Raw genomic sequence first — 25,079 nt, 5'->3', positions numbered from 1 at the left:
TTGGTATTTGATGTAGACGCCCAGGACTAGATCCATCACAGCATGTCATAATACTTGGGTGAAGTATAGGTTGAATAGTACCGGAGCGAGGACACAGCCTTGTTTCACACCATTGGAGATGTTGAAGCGATCGACTTCCCCTGTCATGTCGACATGAAAGAGCTGGATCAGTTTGACGAATTTTGCTGGGCAACCAAGCTTACTAAGGATCACCCACAATGCGTCCCTGTTCACTGTGTCAAACGCCTTCATCAGGTCTATGAAGACAATGTAGAGACTTAGGTTCTGCTCAAGGCATTTTTCCTGCATTTGCCTCACCATGAAGACCATGTCGATGGTCGATGGTGCTGCGATCTGGTCGGAAGCCACATTGTGATTCAGGCAGGTTCTGCTCTGAAACAGATGACAGGAGTCTGTTGAGTATAACACGGGCGAGGATCTTTCCAGCAGTGGAGAGTAGTGAGATGCCTCTGTAGTTGTCACAGGCTGCTCGTGTGCCTTTGTTCTTGTATAGGGCTACGATGGAGGTATCTCTGAGTTCTAGGGGCATGTCTTCCTCTTCCCATATGCTGGTCAGCACTATGGGGAATGCCTGGAGCACCTTTCCATTTAAGGCCTTGTACACCTCGGTTGGCATCCCGTCTTTATTGGGTGCCTTGGCTGCACTCATTTGTTTAATGGCTTTTTGGACTTCTTCTATTGAAGGAGGGACGTCAAGTTGTTCAATGGTGTGGTTTCGGGGGATCTAGTCAAGGGCGCTTTGGTCGACTGAAGAGGGTCAGTTGAGAAGCTGATTGAAGAATAAAAAAGTGAAGGGCAGGTCTTGACCAGGGCTTCTTGCTTGGAACAGACTCAGGAGCAGAGCAGGTAGGTGAAGGGAAAAGAGCAAGGGACTGGCAGGGCAGGCAACACATGCTCAGGTTACTTTGAGGAATTATTGTCTACCCTTTCTAATAAACTTTATAAAATATATATCTGGGTAGCAATATTATTTCAATTCTTACAGTTGGCAACCATTAGTCAGGGATATTTTTTAGGACCTTTAATTTTCTTCTGAGAAGTTTTGAGTGAGTACTTAGATAAGCTTAAGAATAGAAACGACTTCAGTTGCTCACCTGCCTGCATATATGAAGCACAACTTGGCTGAGGAAGAGAAGCAGAACAGCCTAAAGTGCCTCCCCAGATCAATTGGTGAGAAAACTCCCTCCCATGTCTTTCCCCACCCCCATTATTTTACCTTAGCCCAGGGTGGGTCAGTAGAGACCTGGCCAGAGCACAGAAACCCAGCCTAGCCTCTGACTTCCCCAGGGGGGGCAAAACCACTGGCTCCTAATGCCACTTTGCTCAACCAGGTGCTGTGCTGAGCATGAAGACGTCCCTTAAATTAATCCTGGGGTCCTTCTAGGCTATAGATTAGAGTTATGGACTCCCTGGGGTAGTAGAGAAGGGGAAGGATGCTTTCTGCACAGATGGGACCTGCGGCTGACTTTTCCAGGCAGTCTCTGGGACTCTTAACCCAAAGCCCTCCCACTGCACCCGGCACAGCATGGCCTTTGTGGACTGGGGGAACAGCACGTGAGGAGAAACTGGAAGACAGACACTCAGACTAGGAGACTCTCTCTCTCTCCTTTTTTCTCTTCCTTAAAATCTTCCCTCTACTGTAAAATAAACTACTTCTAAATACTATTTACTTGAGTAATTCATTTTGGGATTTAGAAATTAAATTCCTGGTGATCACATTTAATATTCAGTCCAACCATAATTTACTTATAGTTTCCTTCTTTATATTCAAGTCATTCACCCATTCTGAATTTATCTTGTTGTAGGGTGTGAGATGTTGATCCAAACCTAATCTCTCCCACACTGTCTTCCAATTTTCCCAGAAGTTTTTATCAAATAGTGGATTTTTGTCCCAAAAGCTGGGATCTTGGGCTTATCATAGACTGTCTTGTTAAGGTCACTTACCCTAAGTCTAGCCCACTGATCGTCCTTTCTGTCTCTTAGCCAGTACCATATTGTTTTGATGACCACTGCTTTATAGTATAGTCTGAGATCTGGTACTGTAAGGCCACCTTCCATCACATTTTTTCATTATTTCCCTGGATATCCTTGATCTTTTGTTCTTCCAAATGAGCTTTGTTATGGTTTTTTTCTAATTCAGTAAAGAAGTTTTTGGAAGTTCAATGGGTATGGCACTAAATGAGTAAATTAGCTTGGTTAGGATTTTCATTTTTATTATGTTAGCTCTTTCATATGCAAAGAGTGATATCTTGGTCTCCACATGGCCTATTTTAATCCCTTCAATTTCTTTTTCTTTTCTAATTGCTACTGCTAGTGTTTCTAGTACAATGTTAAATAATAGAGGTGAAAATGGGCATCCTTGTTTCACTCCTGATCTTATTGAGAATGCTTCTAATTTATCCCCATTGCAGATGATACTTGCTGATGGTTTTAGATATGTACTGTTTATTATTTTTAGGAAAGGCCCTTCTATTCCTATGCTATCTAGTGTTTTCAATAGGAATGGGTGTTGTATTTTGTCAAAGGCTGTTTCTGCATCTATTCAGATTACCATGTGTTTTGTTGGTTTGCTTGTTAATATGGTCAATTATGTGGATGGTTTTCCTAATATTGAATCATCCTTGCATTCCTGATATGAATCCCACCTGATCATAATGAATAACCCTCATGATCACTTGCTGGAGTCTTTTTGTTAGTATTCTATTTAAGATTTTTCATCAATATTCATTAACGAGATTGGTCTTTAGTTTTCTTTCTCTGTTTTTGACCTGCCTGGCTTTTGAATCAGCACCATATTTTTGTCATAAAAGGAATTTGGTAGAACTCCTTCTTTGCTTATTATGTCAAGTCATTTGGATAATATTGGGATTAGTTGTTCTTTGAATGTTTGATAGAATCCATTTGTGAATTCATCTGGTCCTGGGGATTTTTTCTTAGAGAGTTCTTTGATGGCTTGTTCAATTTCGTTTTCTGATATGGGGTTATTTAGGTATTCTATTTTGTGAATCTTAAAACTGCTCAGACCATACCTTAGAAGATTTGGTTAAGCTATTCCCCGTTTTTAACAATGGAGGTACTTGATCAGGAATGTATTGAGAACTTTTAAAATTACTCCACCCTATTCAGACAGTGCCTTAGGGGAAGATAAAGTTGCAAACTCCTGACTGAACAATGAAAAGACCCTAACTCATACTTATAGTAAAGCTAGAACCTTAAGATAGGTCTATTTTTAGATCTAATACAAAAAGGTGCTCAGTACCTATACAGGTTAATTTAGTACCTAAAAGGTCAAGCAACTTACAAAAGGAAAGCTTAACAAAAGAGGTGTGATATACTCAGTAGATTTAATCTAACCAGAGAAGGTGAAAACAAAAGAAGATGAGAACTAAGAATGGGCAGTCCTGGGGAAAAGTGTCTACTGTGATTGGTAGATGTGAATATTTAGAGGAGGTGACATAAGAGAAATTTTCTTTAAAAGGAAGGAACTTATTGAGTTGTAGTTAGTTTTTGCATTGGAAGTCAGTTCGGAGGTTTGGAGCTTGCTTGAGGACGATCTTGCAGTGAGTGATAAAGACTGACTAGCTCTCCCTTAGGCTCAGGCCTAGGCCATGGCCTAGGCCCTTTCTACTATTTTCTCTTTCTCTCTCTCTTTCTCTCCTTCCCTTAATTCCTTCATTTGCATTAATTAAAATCTCCATAAAACCAAGCTGACTTGGGTTTGGGGATTTTCCCATGGCAACCACTTATTTTTTTTATTTAAGTCAAGACACTAAAAATCATCATTTACAGTTTGACCAAAACCCTTTACTGGGTTTGACATTACAATTTTTAACATTCATAGCCTTGACAACCACATTTTGCTGGTTACTGTGAACCTTAAAAATTCCCAGACCCTACCTCATAAGATTGGATTAAGACCATTCCCCATTTGGGCAGTGAACTCTACTTCGATTAGGAATGTGAGAACTCTACTTCACCTACTTAAGTCTGCCCTAGGGGAAGACAGTTGTAAACTCTTTTCTGAACAATGAAAAGTACTTAACCCCATACTTATAATAAGGCAAAAAGTTCTTAAGATAAGTACCTATAAAGGTCAAGCAACTTGTGAATTTACAAGGAACAAAGAGCTGAGAAACTTACACAGAGCTTTCCTGGTGTGAATTACTCAAAAATTTACACCTTCTTAGGTGTGAACTAAGAATGATCTGTCCTTTGAAAAACATCTACTGTGATTGGTAGATGGGAGAACTTAGGGGAGGTGACATAGGAGAAAATGCCCTATATAAGGAGATGAGAAATCTGAGAAAGAAAAAAAAAGTCTCTAAGGAGGCTGTTGAAAGAGTCTCTAAGGAGGCTGTTGAGAGAGAGCTCTGGAAACAGGCTCTTGGGACAGTCTCTGGCTGGAACTCCATTTGAGGAGGACTCTGGCTGGAACTCCCTTTGAGGAGACTCTGTCTCTCTCGGGTCTCCCTCAAAACAGTCAGCTGGGAAAGGCTGCCTTGAAGGGTCTCTCTCGGGACTCTCTCGGGGACATTCAGATTCACATTCAGATTCAGATTGAGGATTGAGCTGGTGGAGGCAGCTGAGATGATGCTGGCCTGGTGTCACTAGAATCCTTGCTTGGACAGATCTTGTGGTGAGTGATTAAGGACTGACTGATCTTCCTCTTAAGGGCTTAGGCCTCGGTTGGCCAGGGCTGCCCTGGGCTGGCCTATCCTTTTCTCATAATTCCCCTTTTTCTCTCTTTCTCTCCTTTTCTTTAATTCCTCATTTGTATTCATTAAAATCTCTATAAAATCCAGCTGACTTGGGTATATTTGAATAATTGGGAATATTTCCCTGGCGACCACCTTATATTTGAATTAAAAACAAAACACTGTAGCGAAAACATATTTCCTGCGGTCACAACTAACTCATCCACTCTTATATCTACTACAATTTAAGCCTTCCACTATTTAATCACTACAGTTTATGGCCTCAACCATTTTAATTATTACATTACAATTTCTTCCTCTGTTAGTCTAGGCAATTTATATTTTTGTAAATATTCATCCATATCACCTAGATTGCCATGTTTATTGCCATATAATTGGGAATAATAGTTTTTAATGATTGCCTTAATCTCCTCTTCATTAGAAGTGAGGTCTCCCTTTTCATCTAGGATACTGTCAATTTGGTTTTCCTCTTTCATTTTTTTAAGTAGACTGACCAGTAGTTTGTCTATTTTATTTGTTTTTCAAAGTACCAGCTTCTAGTCTTATTTATTAAATCAATACTTCTTTGACTTTCAATTTTATTAATTTTTCCTTTGATTTTTAGGATCTCTAATTTAGTTTTCATCTTAGGGTTTTTAATTTGTTCACTTTCTAGTTTTTTTAATTTGCATGCCCAATTCATTGACCTCTGCCCTCCCTAATTTGCTAATATATGAAATCAAGGATATAAATTTCCCCCTATGCATTTTATACCATAGATTTTGAAAGGATATCTCATCATTGTCATTTTCTTCAATGAAATTATTGTTTCTATTATTTGTTCTTTAACTGATTTTGGAGAATCATATTTCTTAATTTCCAATTCATTTTCGATTTGCTTCTCCATGTACCCTATTATTTTCATTGCATTGTGATCTGAGAAGGTTGCATTTATTATTTATTTTCTTGTGCACTTTTTGCAATATTTTATGCCTTAGTACATGATCAGTCTTTGTGAATTTACCATTTGCTGCTGAAAAGGTGTATTCCTTTTTGTCCCTATTTATTTTTCTCCACATAACTATTTACTCTAATTTTTTCTAAGATTTCATTCACTTCTCTTACCTCTTTCTTATTTATTTTTTGGTTTATCTAGTTCAGATAGAGGAAGGCTCAGGTCTCCCATTACTATAGTTTTTCTATCTATTGCATCCTTGAGCTCCACTAGTTTCTCCTTTAGAAATTTGAATGCTATGCCATTTGGTGCATATATGGTGAGTACTTATATTTACTCATTGTCTATACTGCCTTTTAATAGGATGTAATTACCTTCCCTATCTGTTTTGACTAGATATATTTTTACTTTGGCTTTGTCAGATATCATGATTGAGACTCCTGCCTTCTTTTTCTCAGTTGATGCCCAATAAATTTGGCTCCATCCTCTTACTTTTACTCTATGTGTGTCTACCTTCCTCATGTGTGTTTCTTGTAGACAGCATATGGTAGGGTTTTGGTTTCTAATCCACTATGCTATATGCTTGCATTTTGTGGGTGAGTTCATTCCATTCACATGTAGAGTTATGATTACCAGCTGTGATAATAGAGAAATTCAGGTAAAGTTTCAGTGACGTGTGTGCAAGTAGGTAGGATTCAAGTGTTCTCAATTTCATGAAACATAGATATTCTAATATGATACAGGTCATTTCTTAAGGACCTCTTCTGACTTGTGAAAGAATTCTGATTCGGTGTTACAGATGTAAGGAACAAAAGAGGAAATAAATGAGAGTACAAGGATTTATCTTGTGATCTTATCCATTTATTTATTAAGTAAAGAATATCAGTGGCTTAACAGATCAGGACAAGGTCCTCTCCATCATCTTGGAGCTGAACTTTAAACTCAAATGGATATCTTATATATTAAAAAATAATTAATCTCATAAGATCAATTAATTTTAAAAAACTATACACTATAAATAATCTGATTTGTAATTGAGTAGAAATTAGAGACTTTTCATGTTGGGAAAAGAAGAAAGAAAAGAAAGCAAAAGAATGAAAAAGGGATGTTTTATTCTCCCAAGTGTTTGTATGTAATCAAATAAACATGAAAACAACAATTAATTGATCAGTATGTGTCCAGTTTTAAGACAAAACATATAGGCTGCTTGAGATGTCTAATTATGAGAAAACTCCTTATATCATTCTTAGGATCTGACTGCATTTCTGGTTAAGATAACTTGGATATATGTTAATGAGTCTTTACAGATGATGTATACATGGTCCACTTTCCCATTGAAAGAGGGCTAGTTTCAAAAACTGTTTAAACAGTTTTTTTCTGAGTTTCCAAAATTAAAAGTTTTCTCATCGTTAAAAATTTTGACTAATCTTATAATTCAATTCCAAGAGAAGTGTGATAGTTCCAGAAACGAGTCACCAGACTGATTCAGTGAGTTTTCATGGATTTCCACAATTATTCATTTGCTAATCCTTTCAATTTCTCCAGACAAATGCTTCTTACTCTTGCATTATGTGGCCTCAGCAAGATTACATAACACTTGGGAATAAAGATGCAGCCCAGTAAGCCAGCACTGGAGGCCAGGATGGAGAAGATCTCCACCACCACCATGGCTTTGCCCTTGGTGCTCTGGTAGGTGGGCAGGAAGGAGACCCACACACTGCAGAACACCAGCATGCTGAAGGTGATGAACCTGGCTTCATTGAAGGTGTCAGGCAGGCTCCTGGCCAAATAAGCCACTATGAAGCTGGCCAGGGCTAACAGGCCAATGTAACCCAAGACAGAGTAGAAACCAAAGACAGAGCCTTCATTGCATTCAACGATGATCTGATTGGGTTCAGAATGTATATCTGTGTCTGGAAAAGGGGGAGATATTCCCAGCCAGATGCCACACAGAATCACTTGAATCCCAGAGCAAAGGACTACAATACAGTTGGACACTCTAGGTTGCAGCCATACCTTAATCCTGCTCCCTGGTTTTGTAACCTTGAAGGCCAGAACTACCAGAATGGTTTTTGCTAAAATGGAAGAAACAGCCAGAGTGAACACCACCCCAAAAATTGTTTGTCGGAGGAGGCAGGTGGCTGCAGTGGGACGGCCAATGAAGAGCAAGGAGCAGAGGAAACACAAGGTGAGGGAGATGAGGAGAGTGTAGCTGAGGGCCCTGTTATTGGCTTTGACTACAGATGTATCTCGGAACTTCACAAACACTCCAAGAATTAGGACTGTCAGCACAGAGAAGAAAAGAGCCACAGAAGCTAGAGACATTCCCAGAGGTTCTTTGATATCCAGGAAGGTAATGGCTTTGGGGAGGCAGTGATTTCTCTCCTTATTGGGATACTCATCTTCAGGACACTTCACACAATGCTTCATATCTGTAAGGGACAAGATGCATCTTATTGTTTTAAGTTGAAAAATTCTCCCCATTCTGAAACCTGGGAAACAGAAGGTAGGACATTGACCCTCAGGATATAATTGTAGCCACCTTGGTGTAGCCATCAAGGTAATTAAGCCCTGTTCTACTGTGTCCATAAACTTTATAAATTAGAAGACCTAAGTCATGCTATTTCTCAGATTGTATCGTTTCCCATTGAAGACAACGGTTAGTCTGTCTATTTTGTTGTAAGGATTAGCTCTTTGCTAAAAGCAGGAAACCCTACAAAGCAGGATATCCTGCAGGGCAGATCCTACAGGCCAACGTTCCAGAACTCTCAGGAGCAGAGAAAGACAGTTTCGCTGACATTTTGCTCTCTGGAAGAGGGGACCTTGAAGCTGCAATGAGACTGGGATCTTCCTTCAATCAATCCAATATAAGGAAGTGGTAGAGATAGTGGTTAGCATTCCACTAAGGTGGACTGACTAAGTGGAACTATTTCTACCCTTTCCTGATTCCTGCAGTGCTGCTCTACATCCTGAGACTTCTGCCAGACCCAAAGAGGACTCCAGTTTTGTGAGATGACTTTGGTCCTTGCCATGGCTCCTACCAGCCCCTCCATTAACCTTAAATACTTATTAGGGAAGTAATTAGATTAGTATATAAAGCTGTTAGTACATCAGAATACTGACTTTTGGAGTGTAAGTTTAGATCTCCTCAATTCCCTTCCTTCCCTTCCCTTAGCTTAATAAATAGTTAATTAGTTATAGTTATTTGTTCTACCTAGTATTTTAATTATATTTATTTCAATCTATAAAAGTGATAGTGAACCTGTTAGAGACCAAGTGCCCAAGTGCAGTCCTCACACTCAATGTGAGCCTCTCCCTTACCCCAGACAGGGAAGGGGGCAGCACTCTCATTGGGAGGCTGGGCAGAGGACTGGGTTCTATGAAAAATGTCCTCAGGCAGGGTGGAGAGGAGGAGAGGTGCAGCCACCAATGTTGTGTGTAACATGGATCTATATTGTATGTGTGCTCACTGATACTTCCCAAACATTATTTATAATAAAAGTGATAATAATAGCATCTATATAGCACCTACTATGTGCTAGGTATAAATGTTCCAACTGCTTTACAATGATTATCTCATTTAATCCTCACAAGAACTCCTTGAGGTAAATGCTATTTGCCTTCCCAACTTACAGATGAGGTACTGAGGGAATTTCCCCTTCTGTAAAATGGGATTGCAAATAACACTTTTCTCTTAGAGCTATTAGGATAATAAAATGCTATTATACTTGTGACACTTTACTAACTTTAAATTACTATATAAAGTATTATTGTATTTAAAGGATTCGCTGTTTAATCCCTCTTCTAAAATTAAACATTAATTAAATTGAATTTAAAGGAAATTATTTCAGCAGGGATATCCACGGGGCTCCAGCACAAATAATTCATTATACTGAAAAAAAATGTCTCTACTTTCCTATCTTTACTCATTCCAGTTCTTTTCCTCCTAATAAATTCTCCCTCCATAAGATGAAATCTTTGATGGACTGGCAACAATTTTTGTGGATGAGCTTCCTTGTATTCTTTCCATAATGAGAGTGCATAAGTGATGTGTCACCCTCACTTGTACCTTGAGATGTGGACAAGTAATCGTGGCAGGGAAAATGAACACAAATGGGCTCTATTTTGGTAAATCTGAGGCACATTTGAAGCACACATACACCTTAAAGATAATCTAGTCCCTGACCCTCCTTTTATAGTGGAGGAAGCTAAGATCTAAATCAAAGGTCTTGCAGGAAGTCACAAAAATAGGACTTTGAAAAAGTAAGATTCAAATCCAGTTCCTCTTATATTATCTGTGGCTTTAAATCTTTGCTTGACTACTCATATGGCCTAAAGTTTGAGGGGATGATGTGGTTATGTCCCTTGGTACTTCATAGAAGATTGGTGACATTTTTGTGGAAGAGTTGATCATTTGGGGCTACTTGGAACTCTCTTTAGTGCTGGCATATAAAATGAAATCAGATCATAGACAGCCCTTCCCAATTTTTCTATTGAGAAGGACACATCAGAGTTCAGGAGAGTTATGTTACAAGGGAATCACTTTAAAAGACTGATATATATTAATTTAAGGTCGCCAAGGAATTCAGCTATGTAATTCTTAAATGAAAACTCAAGTCAGCCGTCAACCTTTTATAGAGTTTAATTACAAACAGGAGGAAGAAAGGAATTAGAGATAGAGAGAGAGAGGGAGAGAGAAAGGGGAGAGAAGGGAATAGGGCTTAAATACCCCTTCTGTTTAGGCTGGGCCAAAAGGCCCAAGCCCTTAGATAGCTGGGGCAAAGAAAAGAGATCAGTCCCTATTACTCACGTGACCAAAATGGAGAAACAGTCTCAGAGGGCCCCACCTTCAGCTTCCTTCAGAGCAGGCTTCCCAGAGCATACCGCCACTACTTCCACAAACTCCTCCACCCTCCCAAGTCCTCAGACCCTCCTATCTTTAAGGAAAACCCTCCAAGTTCCTCCCCTCAGTTCTCCCATCTACCAATCACTGTCCATCAATTTCCCTGTGCCAATGGAGGCTCTAGCTTAACCCAGGACCGCCCAGAGGCTTTGCACATGTCTGTTGAAGGTCATATTTTCAAATAATTAAATCTTTGCTCCTTTGCTACAGCCCTTTCTAAATCCTGTTAACCTGAGTAGGGTAGAGATTGGAATAATTAAATTTTGATCTAGGCTGCAGCCCTTACTCAATCCTGTTAGGACTGAATAGGGTGGAGATTGATTCCAAGTATCTCCATTGTATCAATTCTAAAATCAATCATGACTCAAAGAAATTCCTGTTCTATGCTTAAGCATAGGTCAAAGTCCTTTCCATTGTTCAGCAAAGGGTTTCTGTCCTAAAGTAATCTTAAGAAGGGAAGAGAAGGAACCTCCCATGCCAATGGGGTTCCCATTCCAATAGACTATCAGTAAGAAATTTTCCAAGTATGAAATATCCCAATGGTGAAATTTCCAACATTTATAAGTCTAAGGAATTTTAAGGTTTACAGTTAAGAGAAGATTTTCATCCTCTACAGAGAAGCATTTAGGTCATAGTAAAAAAGAAATCTGCCTCCAAAAGGAGATAGATTTATTGGGAAGGACCTAGATGAATTTGTAATGGGGAAAAAACAAAACTAGGAACCACCCAGGGGCAGTAAAGCACAATCTTTAGAATTATAAAAAAAACCAAGTTTATTGAGGTTAAGGGAATGGTAGATAAGGTCCTAAATCTATACAGCTCTAACTCTTATCATCTTTCTATGTTCCCCTCACAGACATGCCCTTCTTGTCTCCTCAAGCCCTACTTACCAGCTCCCTGATCTTATCTAAACCAGAAAACTATCTGACTACCAAACTATCACAGATTGTCTCTAAAAGGCTGCGGATACAAGACTCACATATGTACTGAGTAAGTTAGGGTTAGTTTCCAAGGTAAACCCTAAGTCCCAGGTGAAAAATCCTTGGATTTACCTTAACCAAGTTGTCTCAGACAAGTTGATCTCAGCACTTCAGGGAAAGACAGATCTCCTCCAAGGCAGTTCTCACACCCAGGAATTTCCTAATCTTTTCACAAGATTAGTCTGTTCCCAGGAGAAGCCAAAGCAAAAATTCCTCCTTTCTAGCTCAGAAAAAAAGTCAGTTCAGGAGTGTCCATTGATCTCAGTTAATTCCCAAGGTCATCCTCTCCCAAGCTACTCCTTCCACAATCTTCTCCCAAGGTTTGTGTCTAAATTCTCCTCCTTTCCTCTTAAAGACAATCTGGCTTCCCTTTATTGGGATTCAGTGACTAGAATGCCTCTCTCTCATTAGGGTGAGGCTCTTTACTCATGACATGAACTCTAAGCCACTATGGCCATCTAAAGAGATGGTCAAGCCATCCCAATGCTCCCAGGCTCTTCAAATGCACAAAGTAATTAACGAACTTATATTAAGTGTCTACCCTGGTAACCTGGTTCTGATACAAAGTCATAGTTCTTTCCCCATAATTAAAATTTTAAATGTCCTTTACTCTCTGATTGGGCTTGTAACTGGTTTTGAGTCACAGGCCACCTACCTGTACCACACTTCTGTAGTGGCTTTATCTGTCACTAGAAAGCCATCTGTCTTTGGTACTATATCTGGACATTGATAAGCTTCTCTGATATTCTCTCTTCAAATGGCATCAAAGACCTCTTCCAGATTTCAGTCTAAAATTATTTCAATAATTAATGGCATAGGAAGGGGATTTTCATTGTGAATTTCCTTCATCAGGAATTCTAGCATAATCAGGTGTTACAGGGAAACAAAAAAATTATGTATAGAAATATTTAATATGGGACCCTATCTCATATCAAATTATAATCTCCTCCCATATACAACTTTATATCATTCTTGAAGACAAACCTAAAAGCAACCTACCATGATCTTTCCTTCCAGCATTACCTCATTTTCTATTATTGCTCTGACTGTGCTGCCTGACTTGCTGTTGTAGTGGATAGAGTGCTGGATCTGGAATCAGGAAATCCTGAGTTTTAAATCAGAAACTTACTAGCTGGGTGACCCTGGACATGTCACCTAATATCCATCTGACTCACTTTTCTTATACTTAAAATAAGGAAAATACCCTCAAGAATTGTTGAAAGGATCAAATGAAATTTTAAATGTACCAGTGCCTGGTACATAGGAACTGAGAACTATGTGTTGGCCATTATTGTTGTTATTATTTTTAGTCTCAATCCTCCAGATAGCTTTTCTCCTGAGCTGATCATTGCATCAGTCCCCAAAATTCAGACTAAATTTCTCCATCTCATACTCACCCACAGCAGTAAACTCCCAACTTGAACTTGCATCCTCTATCACACTCAGTCTGCCTCTTTCAGCTGAGAGTTCCTCCTTCAGACACACCTACGTCTACACCATCTTCTGAAGGATTTATTCAATTAGAAGCCTCACACACTGAATAGCTCCATCTCCTTCTTACTACATATATAATCTGCATATGATCATAGATTTCATACTGTAATAGATGGTAGATGGATGTCACCTATAACAACCATTTCATTGTAGAAATAAAGGAATTAAGGATCACAGAATGAAATGACTGGCCCAAAGACATGCACGGATAATAAGTAGGAGAAACATTATCTGAACCCCATATTAGTATTCTTTTCATTGATCCACTTTGCCTTTCAAAGATTATAAGAGTCAAGAACCAAAAGGCTTCTTATGCCATCTAATCTAATTTTATCATATTACTATGTGGAAATTGAAATACATGGAATTTATGTTGGACAGAGACACAGCTACTATGTATATGAACTGCAATTTAATGTCGAGATTTTCCTGACTCCAGGCCCAGTGCTCTGTCCACTACGCCACAATAGAGCAAATGGTGCTTTGAGGTGCATGGATGTAGCAGAGCTCTACTGGAATAGGTTGGGAGGTGTCAGTAATTTGTTCCTGTTTATGAAGATGGCAGAAGTTGGAGCTATGGAGCGCTCAGAACTTGGACAGACATCAACGAAACTATCTACGACCTCCAGGATCATTACAAGTCATCCTGACTTTTGCCTTATCGCTAGGATTTTAATGACTCTGGGCAAGCAAATGAAACTGAGGACTTTGATCAACTCAGTTTCACTAAAACCCAATTCATGCAAAAGTCTAGACATCATCTGGGAATGTCATTAGTCCTCTTCAAAAAAGAACAAAGAACAGTAACAACAGTATTGAGGGGAAAGCACTGGCTCAGAGGAACTAGGTGGAGATCGTACACCTTGGGCAAGCCACTTAACCACAACAAGTCTCAGCAGTCACCCCCATTCTTTGGTTGTTCCTTGATTAATCAAATGAGGGAGTTGAACTAGATGGCTACTGAGGTTCCTTCTACCTCTAGATCTATGATCCTACCTATTAATCCAGCTGATGATCATCCCCACATCATGCTGTGTAATACATGAAAGAAACCAGTAATATGAGATGGATAAAGGGAAAGAAAATAATAAGCTCCCCTCACCTTGTGGCTACATATCTTGTTACTCTTTCATTGATATTCCCATGAATTCTACCTGACCTCAAGACTTACTTATTTGTTTGGAAATCTCCCCCTCTGGACACAAAGGACAGTCAAAGCAACAGACAGGTTCACCCTCCCGTGGGGTTTTCCTGAATCCAGGGCCACAGCTATCACTGCACACAGCCTGAGGAACCTGAACAGTGAGAAGAAAAGAAAATGTTTGAAGAATCTGAGCCCTAACAACACACGGCAAAGGAGATTATTTGTGAGAATGTGTCATTCTGAGCAAAGGCAAGAAATCTTATTTTATTAATAAAGCTACGGCATGTCTCCCAAGCTCCTAAATCAATGATTATGTGTAAGAAAATGCCGACTACACATGCATTCAAGAGATATAATTTCAATCACCATTCATCAGTAGCCTTTTGACTTTGGCTGAGTTACTCTTCTGCTTTGGGTTTCAGATTTTTCATCTGAAAAAAAGAGATTGTTGGACTGCAAAGGTCCTTTTCAGGCATAACATTCTAAAACTCTATTTATAATCTTGACCATTGTAACAACCCTGGTGCTTAAAAGAAAGGCAGAATAATGACCTAAAATATCAATATTTATTTTTTGTTCAGATATAAGGTAAGATGCACAGAGTCAAAGGCTGTGATGGAGTTCATTTTTCAATGGAAAGCAAATAATAAATCCCTCAGCAATTTGCTAAATACAATTTAGAAAACCAAGTTATTTTTGAAATATTCAGAAATGCAATTAATTTCATAAAATAAATTAGCTAACATCATAAGACAAAACTTTAGGAAGACTGAATGACTGTGTTTTAGCTGAAATCCAGTAAATGGAGAGTGTGACATAATGCAGATTATGAAATATTGCACAGTGTGGGAACACTGGGTGGATTGATGGTTTACTATTTTATTCTTGGTCATCCTGGGGAAAAAATGGAAAGAGGAACCAGAGAAAGGTTTTCTCTACAAAAATATGGGTCTGAATAAATTAATAAAAACACCTAACATTCATGTAGGATTTTAATAATAAAAATGCTCTTTGTTAAAATAATATAAGAAATATGAGGTTTCCATGATTGAAATCCTGAATTTAAACTGAAATTGTTTCTGACCTTTGGCTCAAACCAGCCCCACACCATAGCCTCATTACGAATAGTAAGATCTTGACCATATGGTGCATTTGGAATAAACTGTCCCACTTTCACCATATTTTCAGTGTCATTGAGAAAGAACAAGTACTCGAAAATGTTATAATGAGCCTCAGAATTTCCTTTATCATCCAAAAACACATGGTCACCAGCACTGTTGTTAAAGTGGATGCTCTTCAGAAAATTGTGGAGCTGAAAGGGAAGAGAAATATAATTCACTGTCTGGTACCCAAAAACTCTTACCAAAGTACAATGTATGGGCTATATAGGAGATCCAAGTCCTCATGGCCCAAGTGAATGCTCTTGTTTGGAGAGAGTAATAAATATCCTGGTTTCTGCAAGAACTCATTCAGAAAGTTGTAAAGGATAATTTTATAGTTGTGACTTAAACTATATTTAATTGGTCACCCTGTGATATCACAAATAATAAAATATCCAAGTCAGCTGGAAATTATGGTGATTTTAATTAATATAGAGAGAAGGAATTAAGGAGGAGAGAGAGAGAGAGGAAAGAGTTAATTTAAACTGCTCCGGCTTAGGCTGAGCCAGGCAGGAGTTAAAGGCCTTGGCCAAAGGGGCCTCCCTGAGCCCAAGGGAAAAGGAAGTCTGTCTTACCCAAGTTACCACGAGACCATCCCAAGGAAACTGTCTGAGTGAGCTCCTCCAGGCAAAGTTCCAGCATCAAACTGGCACCCAGGCTGCTCACAAGAAGTGATCAGCCAGATCCACCTCTCCAGGGAAAGAGAGTGAAGGGAGGAAGTAATGTGCCCTATATAAACAGTTTTACATCATTTTCCTACATCTCATCTGTACCAATGATAGCTTAGCTTGACTTAGGACAGCCCAGGGGTCTGTCATCTGTTTCTGCACATGTCTGTTGAAGGCCATCCTCTTAGATACTTAATTCTTGAGTGTGGGTGCAGACATTCCTGACCTTGTTAAACTAAGTAGGGTGGAATAATGTAAAGTACTACAAGACATTCCTGATTATGTTAAAGAGAGTGTCTTCATTGTTACAATCAAGAGATAACTAAATCAAATCTTCTAAAGTATGGTCAGAGTAGGGTGGAATAGTTTTTGAAGTTCACAATGTAGACTCTGTATTAAAGTTAAACTTTTATGTTTTCAAGACCAAGGGCAGTGATTTTTATTTGGACTAGTAGCTGTTGAACAAATGTGGGCTGAAAAGATGTGAATTGAATTCTGAGTAAGAGGCTCCATTCATTCCTGCATGTAGTGCTCACATCAGTCTAGACTGCAAAGAAGTCACATGGTTCTCACACCCAGGCCTAGCCTAGGCTCATGTTAACAATTTGGATTGTATTCAATAGATATCATGTTGAAATGCCATTTAAAGAAAGAATGTCCTTTATATTTAATCCCAATAGAATAGACTCATTCAACCTTTTAGACCCAAATATTTAAAATAGACATAGTCTCATTTTTCTTTTATATTTATTTTGAATAAATCTATGCATGTTCATATTTTCTTTCCCAATAGATCATGACCATTGTATAATTAGAAATTCTTGAATCCCTAAAACTACATTACCCAAAATTGCTTTCTATATTACCTAGAATCCTTTGCCCTCTTCCTCCATCCTTGCATTTTGCATGATTGTATTTAATTGGGCTGTAACTCTTCCCATGCTCTCTGTAAAGATTAAATTAACTCTCTCCTGCCCATTTTTAGTTTTAATCACCAAAAACGTATATACCCCACTCACACTTGAGTGGGGGAGGTCTGTGACCCACATGTGCAATAGTGGATGACAAATCAGAATCAACTGACTGCCCTCTGGGCAGTCCTAAGCAAAGCTTTAGCTATAATTGGTACAATAAATGGAAGAAAGTCACAGGAAGTGGCAAAAAGGAATGATCTTTAAAAATGCCAAGAACTTCCTGTGGAAAGAATCTTTTGTCTTCAACTTGATGTTGGAGAACCTCTGACTGAGGATCTCAAACTGCTTCTACTTTACTTAAAACTACCATGTGGAGTGAAAGAAAAGGCTGACTCCTTTCCTGGATTTCTGAAGAGACTGGCCTCAGGAGAGACCTACCCTATTGAGAGAGGCTTCCTGCATCCCCAGGTCCTTGGCTCAAGGCTGAGGCCTCTCTGGCTAAGGGCTAATTAACCTTGCCTGGGTTGAACCAGGGGTCAGAGCAAAATACTTAGCATGTAGGCTACATATCTCACCCCATCCTCTCTCTGATTTTCGTACTTTCATTCTTTCGATATTTTATAAATAAATTGTTAAAATAAATCTCTTTGGATTTTAACTAAATTCCTGGTGACCCTATTCTCAAATAATCAAGTCCAACCCTTTATAAAAATCCCTCACATTTCCACCCCTTGCATCTCTTTTACTCATGACTGGACTGAGTTCAAGTACTTCCTTTTACTTTAGTTATTATTAATACAACTTTTTAATTACAATAGTTATTGAATATTAATTTTAAAACCCACATTATGGCTTACCACTTCCGGATACAAATTCTAAAAAAAAATTGAGCAGATAGCCTTGCAGTAAAGATAGTAAGTTTGCCCAGTCTCTGCCCATTACAAGGACCTGGTGGCCAGTTATGAATGCATTCCTGCTCCGCCCACTGCTTCCACTGCTGTTTGCAAACTACTGATGTTCATGCCTTCTCTCCTTCCCGGCTGCTACCTGCTCGCTGTTTCCCTACTGCCGAGGTGTGCTGGGTGGTCTAGAGCTCCTCTGCTGCCACCTCCCACTACTATTTCTGATTTGAACCTCTGCGCAGAGGGTGACATAGAAAAAAAAAATCTTTCCACCCCAATCCCTTTTCTCACCCCATGTGGGTTTTCCAACCTGACCTAGTCATTTTTCAGAATGAAAAAAAGAAACCCCATTCAGTGTCTCTCAGGAAAAATGCTATTGCAAAGCATGCTTGAAACTCTGAAACAATTGTTTGAGTTGGTAGAGCTGAAAAGTGCAGTTTGGATCTGCTTAATTCTTTGCCTTGGAGTTTTTATTTTTATTGGAGATTTCCTATTTTATTTCTTTTACCTCAAGAATATGCCACAAGCCAGGCTTTTTAACTACAAATCAACCTGAAATATTTTGACAGTTTTAAAAGTCTTAACTGCTCTCAAAATACAGAGTAGAGATTCTGCCATGTGCTTCTATGAGAAAATTCAGAGTTCTGACAAAAGAAATGGGAATGGATGATAAATAATGGGGGAGGGAAAGGAAACTTCAAAAAAGATCTAGAAGTTTATTGCTTACTATTTTAAGTTTATTCTCCTCCTATAATAGTGAACAAGTTTATTTGAATAGAAAAAAGGGATTTTTGACTTTTTAATGTTTATCCATATTAATCTAATCAATATTTTTCTGTAATACTAAATCATTTTAAACTACTATGTTTTGCTTATATTGATCTCTAATTTGTACCTTTACCTTTGCTGAAGAACAAAATATCATTGTATAAACCCACAAACATCTTGCCCAAACCCTTGTCACTAGATCCATCAAAAATCACATGTTGTTTTTGTTAATTGTCCCATAGATGATGATGGATGAACTTCATCAAAACTGGCTACAATTTGTATACAACCTTTAGAGAATTTAATAAGCTAAGAATTTAAGTGCAATTTTAAGGGGTCTTCAGAAATAATTTTAAATAACTAGTGGTTTCTGAATGATTTTTTAATATTCATGTACATTTATATTATAAAGAATGTTGTATTAAAGGTAGAGAACCAAATAGATGTTCTTATCAAAAGTTTATATAAAGTAGAAAGTCAAAAAGAGCTTCTGTGAAACTCTTCAGTTAAGTTTATTTCCACCAGAACAATCTAGATTTCTTGGTGATGTTCTAGACCCAAATAAGTTTTACTTTTGTGAAGATTGGATTTAGCTATCTCCTGATTGTAACAATTTTATACTGAAGCTAGAATTGTAAGCTACAATCTATTTTTAGATTTTAACTACAAAAACATGTTAAGTAACTGCAAAAGGTGAATTAACCACAAAAAGGTACTAAGTAGCTACAAAAGGTGAACTTAACAAAAGAGGTGTTAAGTAACCCAAAAGATAAAATCTAACCAAAGAAGGTGAGAACTAAAGAATGGACAGTCCTGGAAAAATCTAACCAAAGAAGGTGAGAACTAAAGAATGAGCTGTAATTGGTAGACAAGAAAATTTAGAGGTGATGAGATAAGAGAAAAAGGTCTTTAAATAGAGGGAAAAAAAAGACTGAAGAGGACAGTCAGTCACCCAGGCTTGGAGTGAAGGACAGAGGAGCGAATGGAAGACCAAAACCCAGACTTCTTTTACACTGTCACCATTGCTGAGTGAAAAGCTGATTTAGTAACCCTGCCTTTCTGGAGGCATGAAGCCTCCAGGTAAGGCCCATCTTCTTGAGACTCTCTTCCCCTGGCTGGGACTTAGAAATTCTAACTGATATCAAAAGAAGTCAAACTTTTCTCTCTCTCATTCCTTAGTATCTTCCCTCTATTGTAAATAAACTACCATAAATTCCATTTACTTTAGTAATTAATTGTGGGATTTAGAAATTAAATCCCTTGCGACAATCTAATTAATATGTTAAGCTTCTCAACCACACTTCATTCTAACACTGTTTAAAAATATCTTTGAGGAAATCATCCAATAAAACTGCCCTGATGTTCTTGAACAAAGAGAAAAACTAGACATTGAAAGAGTTCACAGAACACCCTCTACACTAAATCCCCAAAAGACAACTCCCAGGAATTTAATTGCCAAATTCCAGAGCTTTCAAGCTAAGGAGAAAATTCTACAAGAAGCCAAAAAGAGGAAATTCAGATACTAAGGAGCACCAATCAGGATCACAAAAGACCGGGCAGCTTCCACACTAAATTACTGCAAGGCTGGAATATGATAACTGGGTCTTCAACCAAGAATCACCTATCCATCAAAACTGACTATATACTTCCAGAAGAAAGTATGGGCATTCAACAAAATAGAAAATTTCGAAGTATCTGTAAAGAAAAGACCAGAACTAAGTGGAAAGTTTGATATTCAAACACAAAGATCAAGAGAAACATGAAAAGATAAATAAGAAAGAGAGGGAAAAGGGGAAATTTTTTTTATTCAAACTCTCTTCTTTAAGGGCCACAATTAGATCAAATTATATACATTAATATATGATGGAAATGTTATTTGTAACTCAAAAATTGTATTCATTTTTATAGTAATTAGAAGAATCACTCATAGGAAAAGATTGGGGCATTAAGGGCTATAAGATGATATGCAAAGAAAAAGAAAAAGGGTGGGGAGGAATCAAAGGTGGAACCAAGAGATACTTGAAGAAATAAAATAAATAGGATAATCTTTTTCACACAAAGATACACATGGGAAGGAGAGAGGAAGAATACTCTCATAAGAAAGAGAGGAAGAGAGTGCTAATAGGTAATGCTTAAACCTTACTCTCAGTGAAATCAATTCTTAGAGGGAAGAGCATCTAGATCAATTTGGGATCTTGAAATCTATCTTATCCTACAGGGTAATTTAGAAGGCAAAACTAAAGGGGGCAAGGGGGGAGGGAGTACAAAAAGGGAGGGAGGGAGAGGTGGAGAGAACTTAACAGACCCTAAAAAAAAACCAAGAAGGGAACAAAAAGGGGAAGGACCAGAAAGGGAAGCATATCAAGGGAGGGGATTAGGGGGATTCATTAAAAGTAAACCACCAGGTTAAAAGGATATACCAAAAGAAGAAAGAACAGAACTAGGAGATAATATCAAAATGCTAGGGAATTCACAAGTGACAATCATAACTTTGAACATGAATGGGATGAACTCACCCATAAAATGTAGAGGAATATGAGTGTGGATTAGAATCCAAAATCCTACCATATGTTGTCTATAAGAAACACACCTGAGGCAGGTAAATAATCAGAAGGTCAGAAATAAAGGCTGGAGCAAGACCCATTGGGCCTCAACTGATAGAAATAAGTCAAGAGTTGCAATCGTGATATCTGACAAAGTCAAAGTAAAAATAGATCTGATTAAAAGGGATGGGGAAGATAAATATATCCTGATAAAAGGGAGTATAGATAATGAGGAAATATCACTAATCAACATGTATGCACCAAATGGCATAGCACCCAAATTTCTAAAGGAGAAACTGGTAGAATTGAAAGAGGCTATCTATTTAAAGTAAACTATACTAATGGGAAACCTGAACCTACCACTATCAAATTTAGATAAATCAAATCAAAAAATAAATAAGAAAGAGGTAAAAAATGTGAATGAAATCTTAGAAAAATTAGAGTTAATAGATATGTGGAGAAAATAAATAGGAACAAAAAGAAATATACCTTCTTTTCAGCAGCACATGGTACATTCACAAAGATTGACCATATACTAGGTCATAAAAACATGGCATACAAATGCAGAAAAGCAGAAATAATAAATGCAACCTTCTCAGATCATAAGGCAATAAAAATAATGATCAGTAAGGGTACATGGAGAGCCAAATCAAAAATCAATTGGAAATTCAATAATATGATTCCCCCAAATCGACTAGTTAGAGAACAAATCAAAGAAACAATAATTTCATTGAAGAAAATGACAATGATGAGAAATCCTTTCAAACTCTATGGGATGCAGTCAAAGCATTACTCAGGGGAAAATTTATATCCTTGAGTTCATATATTAACAAATTAAGGAGGGCAGAGGTCAATGAATTGGACAAGCAAATCAAAAACCTTGAAAGCGAACAAATTAAAAACCCCCAGAAGAAAACCAAATTAGAGATCCTAAAAATTAAGGGAGAAATTAGTACAATCTAAAGTGATATAACTATTGAACTAATAACTAAGAGTAGAAGCTGGTATTTTGAAAAAAAATAGACAAAGTACTGGTAAGTCTAATAAAAAAATGAAAGAAGAAAACTAAATTAACAGTATCATAGTTGAAAAGAGAGAACTCACCTGCACTGAAGAGGAAATTAAGGCAATCATTAAAAACTATTTTGCCCAATTATGTGGCAATAAATATGGCAATCTAGGTGACATGGGTGAATATTTACAAAAATATAAACCGCCTAGATTAACAGAAGAAGAAATAGAATTCTTAAATAATTCCATATCAGAAAAAGAAATCCAACAGACCACCAAAGAACTCCCTAAGAAACAATTCCCCAGGTTCTGATGGATTCACAAGTGAATTCTATCAAACATTCAAAGAACACCTAATCCCAATACTATACAAACTATATGATATAATAAGCAAAGAGGGAGTTCTACCAAATTCCTTTTATGACACAAATATGGTACTGATTCAAAAGTCAGGCAGGTCAAAAACAGAGAAAGAAAACTAAATACCAATCTCCTTAATGAACATAGATGCAAAAATCTTAAATAGGATACTAGCAAAAAGACTCCAGCAAGTGATCAAGAGGGTTATTCACTATTATCAGGTGGGATTTATACCAGGAATGCAAGGATATTTCAATATCAGGAAAACCATCCACATAATTGACCATATCAACAAGCAAACCAACAAAAATCACATGATTATCTCAATAGATGCAGAAAAAGCCTTTGACAAAATACAACACTCATTCATATTAAAAACACTAGAAAGTATAGGAATAGAAGGGTCTTTCCTAAAAATAATAAACAGTATCTATCTAAAACCATCAGCAAACATAATCTGAAATGGGGATGAACTAGATTCATTCCCAATAAGATCGGGAGTGAAACAAGGATGCCCATTATCACCTCTATTATTTAACATTGTACTAGAAACACTAGCTGTAGGGATTAGAGAAGAAAAAGAAATTGAAGGTATTAAAATTGGCAATGAAGAGGCCAAGTTATCACTCTTTGAGGATGATATGATGGTCTACTTAAAGAATCACAGAGAATCAACTAAAAAGCTAGTGGAAATAATCAACAACTTTAGCAAAGTTACAGGATACAAAATAAACCCACATAAGTCATCAGCATTTCTATTTATCTCCAACACATCTCAGCAGCAGGAATTAGAAAGAGAAATTCCATTCAAAATCACCCTAGACAATATAAAATACTTGGGAATCTATCTGCTGGGCCAAACACAGAAACTATATGAAGACAACTACAAAACACTTTCCACACAACTGAAACTAGATCTGAGCAATTGGAAAAACATTAACTGCTCATGGGTAGGATGAGCTAACATAATAAAAATTACCATCCTATCCAAACTTATTTATTTATTTGGTGCCATACCCATTGAACTTCCAAAAACCTTTTTTACTGAATTAGAAAAAACCATAACAAAGTCCATTTGGAATAACAAAAGATCAAGGATATCCAAGGAAATAATGAAAAAAAAAATACAAAGGAAGGTGGCCTTGCAGTACCAGATCTCAAATTATACTATAAAGCAGTGGTCATCAAAACAATTTGGTACTGGCTAAGAGACAGAAAGGTGGATCAGTGGAATAGATGTGGGGCAAGTGACCTCAGCAAGACAGTCTATGACAAGCCCAAAGATCCCAGCTTTTGAGACAAAAATGCACTATTTGATAAAAACTGCTGGGAAAATTGGAAGACAGTGTGGGAGATATTGGGCTTGGATCAACACCTCACACCCTACACCAAGATAAACTCAGAATGGGTGAATGACTTGAACATAAAGAAGGAAACTATAAGTAAATTATGTGAACACAGAATAGCATATATGGCAGACCTTTGGAAAGGGAGATTTTAAATCCAAGGAAGAATTAGAAAGAGTCACAAAATGTAAAATAAATAATTTTGACTACATCAAATTAAAAAGGTTTTGTACAAACAAAACCAATGTAACCAAAATCAGAAGGGAAGCAACAAACTGGGAAACAATCTTCATAATAAAAACCTCTGACAAAGATCTAATTACGCACATTTATAAGGAGCTAAATAAATTGTATAAAAAATCAAGCCATTCTCCAAATGATAAATGGGCAAGGGACATGAATAGGCAGTTTTCAATTAAAGAAATTAAAACTATTAATAATAAGCATATGAAAAAGTGCTCTAAATCTCTTATAATCAAAGAGATGCTCTGAGGTATCACCTCACAACTAGCAGATTAGTTAACATGACAGCAAAGGAAAGTAATGAATGCTGGAGGGGATGTGGCAAAGTAGGGACATTAATTCATTGCTCGTGGAGTTGTGAATTAATCCAACCATTCTAGAGGGCAATTTGAAACTATGCAAAGGATACTAAAAGGCTGTTCGCCCTTTGATCCATCCATAGCACTGCTGGGTTTGTACCCCAAAGAGATAATAAGGAAAAAGACATGTACAAGAATATTCATAGCTGTGCTCTTTGTGGTGGCAAAAAAATTGGAAAACAAAGGGATGCCCCTCAATTGGGGAATGGCTGAACAAATTGTGGTATATGTTGGTGATGGAATACTATTGTGCTCAAAGGAATAAAGAAGTGGAGGAATTCCATGGGAACTGGAACAACCTCCAGGAAGTGATCCAGAGTGAAAGGAGCAGAACCAGGAAAACATTGTACACAGAGACTGATACACTATGGTACAATGGAATGGAATGGACTTCTCCATTAGTGGCAATGCAGATCCTGAATAACTTGGAGTGATCGATGAGAAAGAACACTATCCACATCCAGAGGAAAAACTGTGGGAGTAAAAACCCCAAAGAAAAACAACTGCTTGATTATATGGGTCGAGGGGGATATGATTGGGGATGTAGACTCTAAATGAACATCCTAGTGCAAACACCAACAACATGGAAATGGGTTCTGATCAAGGACACATGT

At 37.7% G+C, this 25,079-nt stretch overlaps 1 protein-coding gene across 2 annotated transcripts in view; it reads right to left on the bottom strand.

The window, feature by feature from the left end:
- Positions 1-6,509: 6,509 nt before the first annotated feature.
- Positions 6,510-25,079, bottom strand: part of VN2R533 (vomeronasal 2 receptor 533) — a 41,150-nt gene continuing 22,580 nt past the window's right edge. Inside the window, exons 4-6 of one of the 2 annotated variants that reach the window (XM_016431263.2) lie at positions 15,276-15,503; positions 14,219-14,342; positions 6,510-8,102 (exon numbers count right to left, since the gene is read on the bottom strand). In XM_016431263.2, the coding sequence (XP_016286749.2) occupies positions 7,183-8,102; positions 14,219-14,342; positions 15,276-15,503 (1,272 nt within the window). In that variant the 3' untranslated portion in view covers positions 6,510-7,182. The remainder of the gene's footprint in view (positions 8,103-14,218; positions 14,343-15,275; positions 15,504-25,079) is intronic. The other variant, NM_001099537.1, reaches the window with a different exon arrangement.

This window comes from Monodelphis domestica, chromosome 3 (assembly GCF_027887165.1).
Source record: "Monodelphis domestica isolate mMonDom1 chromosome 3, mMonDom1.pri, whole genome shotgun sequence".
In the NCBI taxonomy this organism is placed as follows: Eukaryota; Metazoa; Chordata; class Mammalia; order Didelphimorphia; family Didelphidae; genus Monodelphis; species Monodelphis domestica.
The sequence above is the reverse complement of the archived record's forward strand: the minus strand, read 5'-3'. Positions and strand labels throughout refer to the sequence as shown.